At 35.3% G+C, this 17931-nt stretch overlaps 1 protein-coding gene across 1 annotated transcript in view; it reads right to left on the bottom strand.

The window, feature by feature from the left end:
* ARFGEF1 (ADP ribosylation factor guanine nucleotide exchange factor 1) overlaps nt 1-17931 on the bottom strand; it is a 170310-nt gene that overhangs the window by 50055 nt on the left and 102324 nt on the right. Inside the window, exons 10-19 of the mRNA XM_049853515.1 lie at nt 16163-16397; nt 13430-13529; nt 13175-13314; nt 12963-13071; nt 12047-12248; nt 8175-8286; nt 7647-7852; nt 7289-7373; nt 3349-3520; nt 2321-2472 (exon numbers count right to left, since the gene is read on the bottom strand). Coding sequence (XP_049709472.1) covers nt 2321-2472; nt 3349-3520; nt 7289-7373; nt 7647-7852; nt 8175-8286; nt 12047-12248; nt 12963-13071; nt 13175-13314; nt 13430-13529; nt 16163-16397 — 1513 coding nt within the window. The remainder of the gene's footprint in view (nt 1-2320; nt 2473-3348; nt 3521-7288; nt 7374-7646; nt 7853-8174; nt 8287-12046; nt 12249-12962; nt 13072-13174; nt 13315-13429; nt 13530-16162; nt 16398-17931) is intronic.

Raw genomic sequence — 17931 nt, 5'->3', positions numbered from 1 at the left:
AAATAAATGTATAAATGCAAATTGCTACATATATATTCCATGAAGGAAAAGTGTTCTAATTTAGATTACAGGGGTCAGGGCAAAACTCTCTGAGAAGGTGACATTCAAACTGAGAAATTACTCAGGCAAAGAAAGAAAATGTATTCCAATCAAAGGACACAACTTTTAAGAATGCCCTGAAGACAAAATAATTTAGGACATTCTAGAAACTGGGGGAAAAAAAAAGCCAGTATGACTGCACAATAGGAAGGGACAGAAGTAATTCAGTGACAAGGTTGTAGGGACAGGCAGAGACCCTGTGGGTGTGTTAGGGTTCATCGTTAGTATCATCTTCAACGAAGGGGTTTAAAGAAGTCGGCATTTTATTTTGCATTTTTAAAAGACCACTCTGGCCTCCATAAACAGTTAAGAAGAACATAAAAGCAGATGTAAGGTGGCCCCTTAGGAGAACGGTGCAATACTCGGAGTGATAAACGAGGGCATCTTGAATAGGACAGTGGCAGTAGAAACAGCAGTAAGGGCGCAGATTCGAAATGCTAGCTTAGAGGTTGGTGTCGAAGAGCATATGTGCGGTGGGAAGACAGAGCAGGAAAAGGGTATCAAGCATGACTCTCAGGTGTCTGCCATGAGCAACAAGGGACTAAAGAGTCAACTTTCTAAGATGGGCAACATTAGGAGACGAACAGATCAGGAGGGTAGGCGGCAGAAGGGGAGAAATCAAGAGTTCAATTTGGACAAAACTGCATGTAAGACATACATCCTTTGGAAATAATTAGAAACACAAACAAAAATTTATATATAAGGATTTCATTGCAGCATTATGTATAATACAACAAGAAAACCCACAGATAACCTAAATAGTAATAGTGAGAACCTTTAAATAAATTATAGCTAATCAAGAATAGATCATTACGGTACTATTAAAACTTTGTTTATAAAAACTTTTAAAGATATGGGGAAATATATAATTCCATACATGATCTGAAAACGGCTTTTTAATTAAAAAGATAGAAAGTAAACAAATACACATAATAACAAAAGTTTTTTTCTGAGTGGTAGAATTATGGCTTGTTCCTTATTCTTTTTAATTCCCCACCTTTTTTCCTCCCCATTAAAATATTATTTTAAAGAAAAGCAAGAGTATGCAATTAAAAAAAAAAAAGCTGCTTTATAAAATGTATTTTATAATAAAGAAAAAAGCGTTTCTTCTATTTCTACAACATCATTCTCTATGTTATCCCAGAAGATAAGGCCAGTTATACTCTACTATTCCTTCTAACATTATCTCCCCAGCTCCTTCACCTTCATCAACTTTTACAAATACCCCTATCACACAAACCCTGAAGCAGGGTTACTGTACAATTTTAAGCTGGAAGGAAGAACAGAAATCTTGTGCCAATCTTGTACTGCACATACACATATGCAGTTGTGTGAGAATGAGGACTTGAGTTGTGATCTTCAGCCTCCACAGACTGTCTCCCCATGCTGTCTCACAAACTAGAACGGACCTTACCCACCTTCCCTTTTCAAACCTGACTAGACTCCCCTCCATTGCCCTATAACCCTCAGGAAGCACCGCCTACTCATTCTGGAATTTGGAGGAAGAAACTTTCTGGGCTCCAGGTATACTCAGAACCTGCAAATTAGTTCCTGAGTCAAAACCAGTAAGAGAAAACAAAAGGCTCAGGATTACTTCAAAATGTTAGTTAACTACAAAGGTTAAAAAAAAAAAAAATCAAATCCCTTGGCCAGGATTAATGATAATTCTCCAAAATCTTTTAAATTCCTAACATGGCACACCTATTAATTCTGAATAGTGCATAACCTTCTCTTGTTCTACTTAATAAGGGAAAATTTATACCTGCTATATCCTACATAACATGGCGTCTGCTTCCACTAGCATGCTATACCACCATAAAACCAAAAAACTAAACCTGTTGCCGTCAAGTTGATTTCGACTCATAGCGACGACCCTAAAAGACAGAGTAGAACTGCTCCATAGGGTTTCCAAGGAGCGCCTGGTGGATTTGAACTGCTGACCTTCTGGTTAGCAGCCAAGCTCTTAGCCACTATGCCACCATAAAAAACAAAAACCTGTTGCCATTGAATCTACTACCGTTGAATTGATTCTGACTCATAATGACCCTACAGGACAGAGTAGAACTGCCCTGTATGGTTTCCAAGGAGAAACTGGTGGATTCAAACTGCTGACCTTTTGGTTGGCAGCTATAGCTCACCATAGCTCTTAACCACTGTACCACTTTGAATAAAATTAAGATACAAATGCATACTGCAACCAAAAGTTACTGGTAACTCTTACCTTAAACATGGGCCTCACATGCTCCAAATGTGTGGCACTTGTAAAAGGTGCCTGAACGTGGCTCACAGCCTCCATGAGTGCTTTCGCTGTCTTGGCCATCTGCTCCATTTCTAAGTTATACAGAAGTCTTCTCTGTTTTTCACTGGCTACATCTGAAACAACAAACACTATTACCATTTAAAACACAAACCCTTTAAAAATGCTATTTTGATGTTTTACCTAAAAAATAACAACCACCACCAATGCATACTAACTAAAAATGATCCTAAGAAATCAGACATAAAAGATCACATATTGCATGACTCCATTTGTATAAAACATCTAGAATAAGTAAATCCATAGAGACAGAAAGTGGGCTCGTGGCTGCCAGGGGCTAGGGACAGGGGGAATGAGGCATGACTGCTTAACAGATACGGGATTTCCTTTTGGGGTAATGAAAATGTTCTGGAACTAGATAAAGGCTGTGGTTGTACAACACTGTGAATGCACTAAATGCCACTGAACTGCACACTTTAAAATGTTAATTTTATGTTACGTGAATTTTACTTTTTTTTTTTAAATCCTGGAACAGGAGTCAGGGATATATGGAAAACCTATGAAAAGGAAACAGAGAAGATACAACTATCCCAATCAACCAAAACCAAAAACCAAACCCATTACTGTCGAGTTGATTCTGACTTGTAGCAATCGATCAAAATACTGGGGAAATGACCCAAATATGGGGTAGGTGAGCAGGGGCTAAGGGGTACGAGGCAACAGCATCTCCTAGCCAACAAGGAAGTGGTGGCCTTGACATTCCAGGGAGATTTTCCATCAAGCATTGGTCAGTGCTATTTCTCTTCAGCTTGGGGGGAAAAACCCACGTTTGGTAATCAGATCACCAAACTCTATACTATAGTACTTCTCATCAAAACACGGTTCTAATCCATATTTACACAGCTACTTTACTCTAAATCAAGTGAAAAAACTCTGAAAAATCCATATTTTCTCCTGTGAACAATCAGGATTCAACTGACGGGGATACTTACTTTGCTTACTTGATTTTGTAGGGATTGTTAATTCTTTCGTTTCTTTCATTGATATCTTTTTTCCGGCTATTTCATTATAGATGGCTGACAGATACTCTTCAGGAAGGTCTTTACTGTCATTGATACCTCTATTCATCTTAATGTACTGTTCTTTTGTCATTTTATTTTTAACCTAGATATAAAAAAACAATTATAATTCCTAAAAATTAACATAAAAATTTCACTTGCATTTTAATAATTCAAATAATCATAAAAGAGATTTTATAAATACTTTGAGGACAAAAAGTAGAAAATATTCAACAAAACTTATATAAAAATAAAGAAGGAAAGTCACAGAAACTAAAGGCAATGTAGAAAAGACCCATACTGTTAAAAAACTAGCATATACTAATTTACCTCACTCTGAATGGACATGCAATAAGAAATGAAACTGGAAAATGAAATTATATGTATTTCCCCAAGGTCAAAGAGCTCCAACCAGAGTCTCTGAAAAAAGGTTGTAACAACTACTGGTAACATAAAGGTAACAAAAAGATTCAAATCTTCGTTCAAAAGAACATACATGTATTGTTACTGATTTAAAAGCTGCTTTTATGTAACAATAACAATAGTTGAAATTTATTTAAAACAAGATCATTTCTCTGACTGATTCATTGCGGCAACTCGATGGTTTTAGGTAATTTGGGCAAAGGGTCCCTGGCATGTTCTGTCCTGTTGAAGAACACTGTGAACAGGAATGGCCTACTACAGACCTTGACAAAGCTGTGGAATACAAGTTTGGAGTCTGTAAGATGGTAGCCCTGTCACCAAACTTGGGAATTAGCACAGCCAAAATATTTATACTTTCTATCTGCAGAAACCCAAATGGACAAAAACCCATAAGTGTTATGCTGTCCCTGAAGACATATTTGCTTAATTAAATATACTTCTACTACCTTCCAAAAAGAATTTAAGGCAACTGTAAAGAAAAGCCTCCTGTTAATTACAGGAAACAACAATCAAGCAAATCATTAGAAGCTTATAAAAAATAACTGCGCAGAATTCATAATGTTCAGAGGATATAATCAGGATACATAAGATTATTTAGTTCAGGTTACTTTACAAAGAGAACTTTCCAGTGTGTCGGAAAAGTTGGAAGAGTGCTTCTCCTACAAAAACCGAAAATTACTACCATAAAAGTTTTCAAATATAATTTATTGTTATTCAAGGGAATAAAACAATCATTATAACTTTAAAATCTCACCTTGAGTCAGAGCGCTAAAAAAAAAAAAAAAAAAGCCATTTTGCTCAAAATTGAGATGCTTAAAAAAAAAAATCCTGATCCAGAAAGAGCAAAATAAAAGACTACAAATGTGCTGCCAGTAAGTGGCTAAAAGGAGATTAAAATCACCTGGAAATTTTAAGTCTGGCACAATGTTTTCGCATCATGCAATCAGAGACAGACGTGTGGGCAGACAAGCTAAAAGAGCAATCAAGTATGTTTGTAAAGCTGGGTTGGAAGGAGGAGGTGGGGGGTCCCAGAAGGTGAGAGGCAGGGAACACATTGCCTCAGGTACTCAAAATAGTGCACTGCTCAAACAGAACCGTCTGCCACAGTGGGATTCTGGACATAGTGTAGAACACAATCCTACTTTTCTTCTGACATCTCTACTTTTGACTTTTATTCTCATGTTCTCAAATTAAGCTATGTCTAGTTTTAGTCCCTTTTTTTTTTTTTAGTTTTAGTCCTTAAATCACTTTAAGCCAGTTGTTACTACTGATGAAGATTAATGTATACAAAATATTAGGCATGTTCTAAATATAGCTCATATTTAAAAAAATTTCATTGACTCAATATATATAAAAGGTAGCCTAAATATAAATAAAACCCCCTCAAAAGCAAACCTGTTGCCATCAAGTCAATTCCGACTCAGCAACCCTACAGGACAGAGCAGAACTCCCCCATAAGGTTTCCAAGGAGCACCTGGTGGATTCGAACTGCCGACCTTTTGGTTAGCAGCCAAAAAGCTCTTAACCACTATGCCACCAGGGTTTCCAAATACAAATAGTGTAGGTAAAAAAGGAACATAAGTGACTCGCTTGTTAAAATTCACCTATATGTTAATTTAAAAGACAGCTAAGAATGACAATTTGTTTTAAGGAATTCCTGTAAAGTACCTGTGTTCTTTTTAAAATGATGTTATTTAACATGCCATAGTTCTATGGTCCTTAACCATAAATCATATGGAGCCAAGATTACGGGTTCAATTTCCAAGAGGCTTCACAGAAATTCACAAGCTGTTCCACAGCTGCAGGCTGTGTATCAGCACATGATCCCAGCCAGCAGTCTGACAGGAAACATGACAACAACCAGTTCCCACTGCGGGACTAGTACTACATGTTCTATGGACAGAGTTAGTGACATGAACACAAGGCACTGTTCTCAGGAATGTAACCGGTACATGTTCAGAAACTTATAACAGACAATACTGGGTGCTTATAAAAAGATACAAAAGAAATTTATAATAATTTCTCAAATAACACAAATATCTACATACATAGAAGATATGACACAGATGCAATGTAACAGCAGTTATCAGTTTATACAACCAAATGGTTTTAACACATAACCTCCTTTAAAAACAAAGATATGTGAAGCCCAGTTTATAAATACTTTGATTTAGATAGAATAATCAGACTAACAACTCCGACATGAAGCTATCTAAATAAATCGTTATCTGTGGACTGCCTTCCAAAGCAACGGAAAAAAGTAATCATACTGGATAATGAAAACCCCGAAGGGGAGGTGCTTTTACTATACTGCCAGTAATATGCCAAAGGCAAATATGAAATTAAAAAAAAAAAAGGTCTACATAAAATAAAACAAATCCTTAGTGAATGCATAGTTGTTGAACCTTGGCATTTAAAAGTAGAACTCTGTATCTAAATCTCCCATCATATGTTTGATATATATTTTCCACATTAATCCTTCCTTAAACATCTCAAAACACACAACAAAAATCCCCCAAAGTTAAACTCAACCTTTATATAAATTTTAATTTCCAATACATCTCAGAATAATAGTAAGTATATCATTTATTTCACACTCTAAGAATAAAAAATATCATTAGATGCCTACCCCTAGGATGCACTAAAAAATTCTTGTAAATAGATTAATTTATAAAGGTAATTTTACCCAAGGACATCGCGCATGCTTTTTGAAACTAAGTATAAAATACCTAAAACTTTACAAGCAACTTTTCTTCTAGTAGCATCTGAAATCAATGGATGGTTAAGAAGAAAGTATTAATTTTATGAGGCAAAACCAAAATTTGAACACTTTTTGGATATCTGGTATTTTTAACCTAGTAGGTTGTTCATTTTTTAGGTGTGATGATACTGTGGTTGTGTTTAAATAGAGCCTTTCTCTTTTAGAGGTGCATGCTGAAATGATGAAATCATTTCACAGATGAAATAATATCTGGGATTTGCTTCAAGATGATCTAGGGGAGGGACAGCATGTGGATGGAACAAGACTGGCCATAAGCTGATTAACTGTGGAAGCTGGGTGATGGGTACATGAGGGTTTGTTATACTAATCTCTCTGCTGTTGCTTACATTTGAAATCTTAGGGGGGGAAATAGTTTATATATAGCTTTTTCTATGTTATGGTAACTATAAACAGAAGATTTATAAATATCTTCTTAAACTTTATATAACCGTCAATCATGAGACTGACAAATAGTTTTATTTTACAGATACCTAAAAGTCTAATTAGAATTACTACAGGAAATTCCAATTGTAGAATGTAAACCACCCCAAACTAAACACCTCTATTTGGTGAATCCTTTAAACTAAATTTAGATTAAAATTTCAACTATTACTTACTTATTGAATTAAAAAGAATTTAATTTATACTTTTTTTTTTTTTTTTTTTTAGCTTTCTTGGAAAAAAACATACCTGTGGACTGTGAAGATCCGTGGTCAACATGATAATTGAGTAAGCCAACACATAAGCAGTATCTGCACTAGCAAAAAGGGTTTGTCTGAAAAAAATGAATGTATCATGTTACAATCTTTTTTTTTTTTTTACAGTTTTATTTAAGTCACCTCAACCCTCGCAGCACTTTTAATTTTCTCTCACAGGATTTATGTTCTATCTCACATCAAAATTTTTTATATCTTTATCTTATCACTTCCAAATCAAGTCACATGAGGGCAGGGGTTCATGTTCTATTATCTCTGAGTCCCCAGATGCTCCCCAGCACAGTGTCTTAGATGGAGTCAACAGTCAGTACTTGAATTTGAATCTTACTTACCCTTGGTTGCATTCTAGGTATCTTGCAGCAAATTTTTCCATTAATCGATCAATTTTCTGAGCTTCTCCTGGAAGACGGAATCCTTCCAGAAACAAGCGAAGGGCTGAAACAAAGTCCTTTCCTGAAAAGTCATGTTGGTCCACATATGCATACATGACTTCTTTGTTAAACTTATCATTATCGCCCAGGAACTCACCCGCCTGAGTCTAATGTGAGAACAAAAGACAGAAATTGATGTTCTAAAAACATGCTACACTTGTCATGCAGCCATTTACAAAGCAGACAAATCAGTAAGATCCGTGAGTTCTCGACCACAGGGTTAACTATTTTAAACATGAAGCTAAAAGTTAAACATACTGAATGTGCTTATCAAAAAATTTAAGATATTCTTTTCGGTTTAGAAAATTAAAAAGCAAAATTAATAACACCTAGGTTATTCTTCAGGTTTTAACTTAAAGGGGTCATAATATGCAACCTGCAAAGCAATTTTATAGAAAAGATTAGAATAAAATCAAATGGTGTGCTTACAGAGTCTAGTCTTTCCTCCTGATGTAAGAACTGGGCAATATCTTCGGGTGTAGTGCCAAGCATCCCTTGTTCTTGGAGGTACTGTATTCCTCTCTTTGGTTTCTTATTAAACCTAGACGATGTTAAAGTTATAGGAACATTAAAAATAGAAAATCATTTGTATTACCTGAGATGATCTTAAACTAGAGTAAATTAATTTTCTAATAGCACTTAAAAACACAGGAGCTTTTTCTTCCAGGAAGGCCATCTTTATCACTGACATGGATCATTTCAAAGACTATTTTTGTTACAGTAGGGCATATTTGTTGATCACATCAACAATGGTAAACTAGACTATTAGGGACAATGTTGCATAATAGATGAATCTGAAAAGGATATGAACACTAATTATCTCATACTTTTAGTATATATTCTCCTTAATCCTCAAGGATTCTAAACTCATTTTACAAACATCCTTTGATTAATTCCATGTTTCCTGCTTTTAAAGTACAGATCTTGAATTTTGGGAACAGTTTTAACCACAATTTAATAGCATTATTCCCTCTATAAAAAAATCTCTATATAATCAATGTTTTTAGAATATACTCCAAATAGATTAGACTGGCACATCAAACAGCTCCAGTTTACCTTATGTTCGTCTGCTCCCATCTAACCTATATTGTTGTTTTGTACTGCTGGGTCAACTCTAACTCACGGCAACCCTGTAAGACAGAGTAGAACTGCCCCATAGGATTTCCTAGGCTGTCATCTTTACAGGATCAGATCACCAGGTCTTTATTCCCGCAGAGCTATCAGATGACTTCGAACCGCTGACCTTTCGGTTAGCAGCCAAGTACTTAACCACTGCACCACCAGAGCACTAGTCCATAAACAGAATGCATTTGCCTGCCCTCTCAGCTCTCTATACACTGGGAAACTGTTCCTCATGCTTAAAGATCTAGTTCAAATGTCACTTCTTTGCTTGCAAATAATTTACTTCCTACTTTTATTGCACCATTAATTACTGCAGTCCCTTATTACCTACCACCTAGACTATTTCAAGAGTTCTTCAATGTTTCCCAGTCTCTTGTTTTGTCCATCCTCTAGTCCTTCCTTGACACTGCTGGCAAAGTAATCTCTCCAAAACAGAAATTTGATGATACCACTCCTCTACTTAAAACCCTTCAACAGCATGTCAGTGCCAAGAGGAACCAGACAAAACTCCTCTACGTGGAGAATAAGGCCTTCTGTAAGCTGGATCCAACTCAGTGATCTTGTCTGACCTCCTACTATTGCCCCTCTCACCCAGCCCCTGCCATGCTCAACAACAGTCACCAAACATTCTCCCTTGCCTCTGTGCCGATACATACGCCCTTCTCCTTGTCTGGATACTCTCCCTGTCCTGTCCTAATGGTTCCGCACTCAAGTTCTAATTCAACCATCATCACGTACTCTCTCTGAGCTTTCATTCTAGTGAAAGAAACACAATTTAAAAAAATTATAATAAAATTATAATACAACAAATTGATATATTTTCAATGTAAGAAGCTAGCACAGCAGAAGAAATGATGAATTAGCTGAGATGGCATGATATATTTCCTGGAGAAGATGACTCTTGAAGTAAGCTTTGAAAAATGATTAGACCTTTTTAAAAGTAAGGGGAAAAAAAATCCCAGACAGATGAAGAGACCATGCTAACACACAAAAGTATAAAACAGCATGATATTATAATAAATAGCTCTGCAATGTAACAGCGAGGTGAGATACAGAAGTGCCAGGTGATGAAGCAGAATTCTAAATCGTGAAGAGTATTATATGCTATTATAAGACGCTTTGGCTTTGTAAGATCAAGAGGGGAGAAATATAAGCAGTTTTTCATTCAAGAAAGATTGCGCTAGGAAAGTGTGAGAAAAGAGTGGAAAGTGAACAAGACCAGAGGAAAAAAAAGAGAGGCCAATTAAAAGATTATACTAGTCAAGGCAAGAGACAGTCTGTTGTTGTTGTTAGGTGCCGTCGAGTCAGTTTCGACTCTAGTGACCCTATGCACAACAGAACGAAACACCACCCGGTCCTAAGCCATCCTTAGAATTGTTGTTATGCTTGAGCTCATTGTTGCGGCCACTGTGTCAGTCCACCTCGTTGAGGGTCTTCCTCTTTTCCGCTGACCCTGTACTCTGCCAAGCATGATGTCCTTCTCCAGGGACTCATCCCTCCTGACAACCTGTCCAAAGTACGTAAGACGCAGTCTCACCATCCTTGCCTCTAAGGAGCATTTTGGCCGCACTTCATCCAAGACAGATGTGTTCGTTCTTTTGGCAGTCCATGGTATATTCAATATTCCCGTCAACACCACAATTCAAAGGCGTCAACTCTTCTTTGGTCTTCCTTATTGTCTAGCTTTCACGTGCACGTGATGTGATTGAAAATACCATGGCTTGGGTCAGGCGCACCTTAGTCTTGAGGGTGACATCTTTGCTCTTCAACACTTTGAAGAGATCCTTTGCAGCAGATTTGCCCAATGCAATGTGTCATCTTCTGAGTGCCTTCCAACCCGGGCGGCTCATCTTCCAGCACTATATCAGACAATGTTCCGCTGCTATTCGTAAGGTTTTCACTGGCTAATGCTTTTCAGAAGTAGACTGCCGGGTCCTTCTTCCTAGTCTGTCTTAGTCTGGAAGCTCAGCTGAAACCTGTCCTCCACGGGTGACCCTGCTGGTATCTGAATACCTGTGGCATAGCTTCCAGCATCACAGCAACACACAAGCCCCCACAGTATGACAAACTGACAGACACGTGGGGGGAGACGGTCTGACTTGAGAGAAAAGCTCTGGGAGACTGAGAGAAGAAAACAGACTGCAGAGATACTTAGGAAATAGAATCTTACTAGGACACATACTAGACTGTGAGCTCTCAGAAGCAAGGACTGTTTGATTTATCTAGTTTCCCCAGGACCATGAATACTGTTTAGAACAAACGTAACTTTGATAAATATTGAATAAACAATTAGAATGAGTGAAACTGGTTACTTTCCGAAACAATTTTGTGAGATTTTATAACAAAGAATATACATAAAATTTTATCAAAAAAAATTTTTTTCCACATTAACAATGAAAAAAGGCACCCAAAGGTTGACCAAAAGGTAGTTCTGAAGTATCAGAAAGAAATGCCTCAGAGCAAATGTAGAAATCCAAGTAAGCATGTTAGGGGTTTTATAAAAGCTAGATTCATGGAGAAAGGCAAGCCATTTCATTTTTTTCTTACTGGCATTTCTCTGAAAGAAGAGATAGTGGATAATAAGAAGGAGAGCAGCATGGTGGTATTGAGACAGAAAATAGTCTAAAAGACTGATGTCACAAAATTTAGTGGGAAAACTGGATTTTACAAGATCAGAATCCGGTACGGTGTTCCAGCTGGATACGGAGGTGACCACCTTATAAAATGTAAGAACGAAATCTATAGTAATGATCAATAATGAGAACAGTAAATTTCTAACCCAACTGGAAAAAAATCTAAAGGCTATAAAGGAATAACGCTAGATAGAAGAAATATCAAATTTTAAATATCTCCTGCTTAGGAAATTTAAGATTTCATAGCTAGGCTAACAGAAGAATAAAAGAACTGTGTAACTGAAGTTCACCAACAGCAAATAATACATGTTACAAAATTAACTCATACTAGCTATGCAATACAATGACCAAGGGGAGCTGAATAAGGACCCACTAGAAGTTTAGGATTCAGGAGAACTACCCACTCATTTTACTCATTGAAAGGTGGTAATAAGAAAGGGATTAAAAAAAAATAACCAAAAGCAGTACAGAAATCTAGGGGAGGGGTGGCATAGTTCTAGCACAGGCATATTCAATAAAATTTGTCCTATAAAATCTGGTACTTACAAATCTATCCCTTGTTCTATTATTTCTTTTTGTTGCTTTAGGACCTCAAATTGTTCTGGATTATCATTGCCAGACATCTGTGTACTATAGCTGCCTATCCCTGATGACGATGTTGACTCCAGGGAATTTAAACTTCCGTATCTGTTTATTGTCTCAGGGTGTTTTATTTCACTTGTCTCTTGCTCTGAGGGTTTTTCCTGACCTGTTAGAGGAAAAACAGATAAATTATTCTGTCAAAAAAAAAAAAAATTTGTGAAAGGTAAAATTTATTTTTGAATAAGATATTTCCATGTTGCTTAGATATTTATGTAATACAAATGAAATATCAGGTGCCATAACAGACAATATCATGATTTTAAAACACGATGGGAAAACGAAACAACAAAAACACTGCAACTTGCACAAGTACAATCAGCACGATTAGAAGGAGCCCTTCTCTGCACTTGTGGTGCTGAGTATCCACCAGGTCTTCTGTGCTCAGCTCATGCCTCATGAGGAAGGTTTCCCTCCTAGCACTGTTGACTAAGGTAAGACTTGTGTAGCCCAGCAGCTATGAGTTTTTCTCTGAATGAGGCAGGTAAACAGCAAACAAAAATAACAATTCAACCTTCTTAAAACATATCAGCTTTTTATGTGTTTTCTTCTATGATTATCTTATAACAAGTTGTACATATATGCTCCCCTTTAATGTGATATTCAAAATCTTACTGCTGGGAAAATTTTAAAATACACTTCAGATAACAAAGTTAGAAAATTACTAATTTTAAAGCTAGTTATTTAACTCATAGGGAATGCTTCTTCATTAGTTAAAATGAATACATATATCATGAACCTGTTTAATAGCATCTGCAACTATCTTTGAAGTATCATTTACTTAAAATGAAAAAAAGAATTACACCTCAAAATGTCCCCTTACCAAGAGTTGTCTGCGAGTTGGGATTCACATACTGATCCTTGCTCCATTCAACCATACACTTCAAAATCGACACTAAGCATTCTAAACCTTTTTTCCTCAGGCTCAGTTCCTACAAAATAATTCATAAGTTGAATAAATGCAAAAATATATTTTAAAAAAATGTAGCTTTTCCTTGGCGAAGTTTAAATTTGAAAATATTTTTAAGTTCTTACCTGAACATTACTCATACCAAGTTCTTGACTGCCCCGTCCTTGAGCAATTTTTGATAGGTCATTTACTAATCTTTCAAATATATTTGCTGCATTTAAGTCACAGTCATAGTTTACATAAATATCCACCACACTCTGAGCATCTGTAACAGCACAATGTACTAACTTTAATAAAAGGGATCTAGCATATGAGTACAGCTGGCCACTTAAATACCTCATCGTTAGAAAGAGACAACAGTGAAAGATAATTTTAAATACCTGCACAAATCCTTGTCAGTGTCTGGATAACCATCCATTTGTGGTCAAATGAGCTGGTAGAAGTTTCCAGTATGTACAGGAAAATCTCTTTAAAGAACACCTGAGGTTAAGGGAAAACATCTGTTTAAAATATTGTTCATTAATTCATTTTAAGTATTCCAAAATTGTAGAGCAGGGATGTGGACCCAGACCCCTCTGGAGTTCAACTCATTTTGAGTTCACCTCTGAAACATAAGAACTAAAATAAACTGGGTGGGTGATTTAAAGCAGTTGTTGCAGTATCTGTACTGCACTTCAAATTGTTTTTGTTTGCCATTGCATACCCACTACGAAAGAATCTGCCAAGATTTGGAGTTCCTCAGGACAGACGAAATTACCGTGATCATTTTTTAAACATATTTACAAATCTGTTATAGCCACACTTCACTTTTTACCTCCTCAAAAAAAGGATAATTTTTACTCTGTTTATCAGCTATAGTTTTCACACATTATAGTACTGGATGAGTCTAAATGTTCCTAGACCTAAATATAACTGTTATTCTAATCAACACAATAAAAAGGATCTAATTCACATATGCTGTTCTATTTATGTAATTACTCACAAAACTAGGTATCTCTGTTGTCTGGAAAATATGAACAATTCCTCACTATTCTTTACACTAAATAATAGCAGGCACAAAGGAGTTAGTCAACTAATGATATACGTTTCAATTTAGGAGTTAGGAATTTTCAGATTTAAAATTATTTCAAAAAAGTGTCTGTGATTTAAGAGCGTGACAAACAAACAAAAAATCAACCCAACATATTGACATGTATGGGACATTATATATTATGAATCCAGAAATCATCATTTATAATGTTAAGAGGACTGATATCTTCTCCCCCAAAACTGACACAGGTACCACTATAATATGCTTCTCTTTCATAACTCATATGTTGAGGTATTTCAAGATGGGCACAACTGATCTTGCATTTGAATATGTTTATTATTTTAAAAAGCACATCTACGCTTACCTCATTTTATCCTCCTAATCTCCCCTGAGGGACAACACATAGTGAAAAAAGCCTGATCTCTTTAAAAAATTAAAACATTACAGTAATTTTGTAACAAGAATTCATCATCTATGCATAGACAAGAAATTTCTTAGAGGTATTTCCTTTTAAATTCATGTTTATAAAAATGTTGTATGTCAAATTTCCTCTATAAAATAGTAATCCCAACTGAAATGATTTTTGCGAAATCTGGCTCCATAAGGATAAATATTTCTTCCAGTCTATTAAATAGTCCTTTTACAAGTAGGATCACAGTATCCAAAAATCTATAAGTAACTGCACCAACTCTCCCAGAATTCTCCAATGTCAAGTTAAATGCATCATAATCAAACAAAAGACATGTAGCTTGTTAAAGAAAAGTTTCAAAAGTAAAAAAAAAAAAAAAAACTTTTTATTTGTACTTCCTGCAGATAATGGTGGAATATTATCTAAAAACAGCAGTTGTTTCTAGCTAAATGCTTTGTATCCTTGTACTAGAAATACGGCAAAGTTTCTCAAACTTTACAGGCACCAAAATGGTTTCTTTGAAGCCATTTCCCATCCAAAAATATAGCCCAAATAAAAAATGTTTCACTTAAAACACCAAGGCCTTATTCTTTCTTTTTTTTGAGTGAGTTAATGAATTATTAGTCTTATCTTGAGATATGATTAAGTATAAGATTAACACAAACAAAAATATAACCTGCTTTTCACATCAAACACAGTATGAAAGTGAAAACTGACCAATGTAAAAATGAGTATTTCTAAAATACACAATATCCCAACCCAAATGATATTTTCACAAATGAAAAGTTAGAAGAAGTATCCATTAAATCAGTAAAGCATAAAGTACTACTTTAAGATATTTAATTATTTGAAGGTGATAACAAAAGATAATGAACTGGGGATACCTACACTGTAGATACAGACATGGCTGGAAGATTCCTTAATTCAGTTTTGCTAAATCTCTGAAAATATTTTAGAACCTCATGACAGTTATCCTATTGCCAAAGATTATAGGGGAAAACTTTAAAAACATAATATATACTTGTAGAAAAAAGTACAAAGCAGAAATTCATATTTTCAAAAAATACATCCTCCTCAAATCACCCCTTTTATAGTGCTAAAACTCAAATGGTTTAAAACCACAGAGACGTGGTACATATTTGGAACTTTTTTTTTTTTAACTCAGTTTCCATAAAAAAAAAAAAACTGTCAAACATTGCCAAAGCCAACTATATCTCAAGTCATCACAGTTTTGGATGTTTTCAATTAATGATAATTGAGCCTCGGATAAACCTCATTTACCTACAATACTAATACTACGCAAACCTGAAGCTTTCCTTTAACGGAACCAAAGTCACTATTACCGACCATACATACAATAGCAGAGCTAATGTGAGAACCAAATTAACCCACGACACCTAGAATCATTCGGTCAACTAGGATAAATTCCTTGAAGGCAGCGGCTGTGTCTTATCTGGTTTTGCACTCTTAGTGCTTCATTTACCCAGTGCCTAGCACTTCATAGGCACATCTCAATTGAATTAATGGAAAAAAAAAAAGGAAGTATATGGAAACATTCAAATATTATTTCACACTTTGAAAAAGTTTCCAGTGTATTAAAAATCTGGTTTAACGTGAACCAGATGAAATAGTCAACAGTAATCTTACACTTTAATGACTAAATGCAAAACATACCTCAATTTGCATCTTCAGATGTGTCTTGAAGTTTGACAACAAAGTAAGAAATATTGAAAGAGAAAGCTCAAAAACCTCTGGAACAGATGAGACTCCGTTTTTTGAGAGTGCAACACATAGATACTGCTTAATAGCATTAATAAACATCTCATTAGTCCTGAAAACAGGTCCTGCATTCTGCAGAATGGATAGGAGTAACTGCAATGAAAGAATCTTGGATCGTAACTCATGAGACCTAAAATGTAAAGAAGAAGGCACAGTATATGAACAAGTTTAGCATTATGGTAATAACAGGTTGTTTCAAAGATATTTCCTGGTACCACATAATTTTACAAACATTTTAAATAGAAAGAAAATGAAAACACTAAAACATAAAAAAGAAAGTACAGTATGTAAATAAACATAGCCATAAATAATGGATAACCACAATGTTCCCTTCTACCACATAATTTTACAAACTTTTTTAAATGGTAAAAAAATCATTCACACATTAGTGTGGGGGAGGGTGGAAGTCATTGCTGAAGAGGTCCTGAGTTTCTCTTTGTGGAGATACCAAGTTTTGGAAATGAAAAGCAGTGACAGAAGCACAACATGGCGAATGTAGTTAATTTCAATGAATTGTATATATATCAATGGTTAAAATGGCAAACTTTTTGTTGTATATATTTTACCACAATAACATTTAGAAAAAACATACATGAACAAAAAAATGGAAAAAAAATGAAATAAATATATTTACTAGAAAAAAACTCATTCACAAATATTTATGGTCAACTTATTTTTCCAATGGAAAAGAAAAAATAATTTGAAGAGATATGCCTTGTTGCTTTCTTTCACAATCATACTTCTGTTTAAAAATCACCATGAACTTCTTAAATTAAGTGCCATATTCAGTGTATGATAGTTCCAATGTACTTTTTTCCTAGGTACGCTACTTCAAAATCCCAAACATCAATAAAAAGTTTTGGTTACGTTAACAAGTTACAGCACTATTTCAAGCTTACTGTTTCAGTAACCATTTTGATTATTTTTGTTGTTCTTTTTTGAACTAAACACAAAGAGGCTTTTAGAACATTTCAAAACTGTATTTCCTAATAGCTTACTCATTTATTCTAAATACTTTTGTAATGAAAAGCTGGAAAACAAAGTTTAAAGCTTAATTTAAAAGTACTATTTTTCGTGAAAAATGTACGTCTGCCGTGCTTCTGATCAATATCTAGCATTTTAATGATCAAATATCACAACTTTTTTCTCCCACAGGAACATGTCTCTGAAGATCAACAGGCGATTGATCCCAGGCAACATTTCAAATGCAGGACATACATAATTGCCCTAGCAGCTGGTGCTTTCTTTTATGTCTTTTCGTTTAAATCCTAAATGCTACATTCAGCCACGTTTACACAGTACAGTAAACTTAATTGCTACTGATTTCTACTTTAAATTTTTCAGAGTTACAAGGGTCAAGTAATTGAACGACCAGAACTCTAACAAGCAATATTTACTTTTATGTAATTGGGTATCACAAAAAACTAACTTTTTTGAAATAATATCAGAGCCAACAGCGTGGCTCATAATTTTACGGTCATGTTTTGAAGAAGACTATTCTTTTTTTTTTTATTCTTGAGTCTAAGAATATGGGCAGCAAATATATTAGAACAAAATGCTCAGATGAATCAAGTCAGAACCACCAAGAGGTAAGAATCTGAATAGCTATGGGAAAAAAAGGTGAGCCAATCGAGCCATCCAGTATCTTCCCTTCATATTCTCTT

Source organism: Elephas maximus, chromosome 15 (genome assembly GCF_024166365.1).
Source record: "Elephas maximus indicus isolate mEleMax1 chromosome 15, mEleMax1 primary haplotype, whole genome shotgun sequence".
Classification (NCBI taxonomy): Eukaryota; Metazoa; Chordata; class Mammalia; order Proboscidea; family Elephantidae; genus Elephas; species Elephas maximus.
The sequence above is the reverse complement of the archived record's forward strand: the minus strand, read 5'-3'. Positions and strand labels throughout refer to the sequence as shown.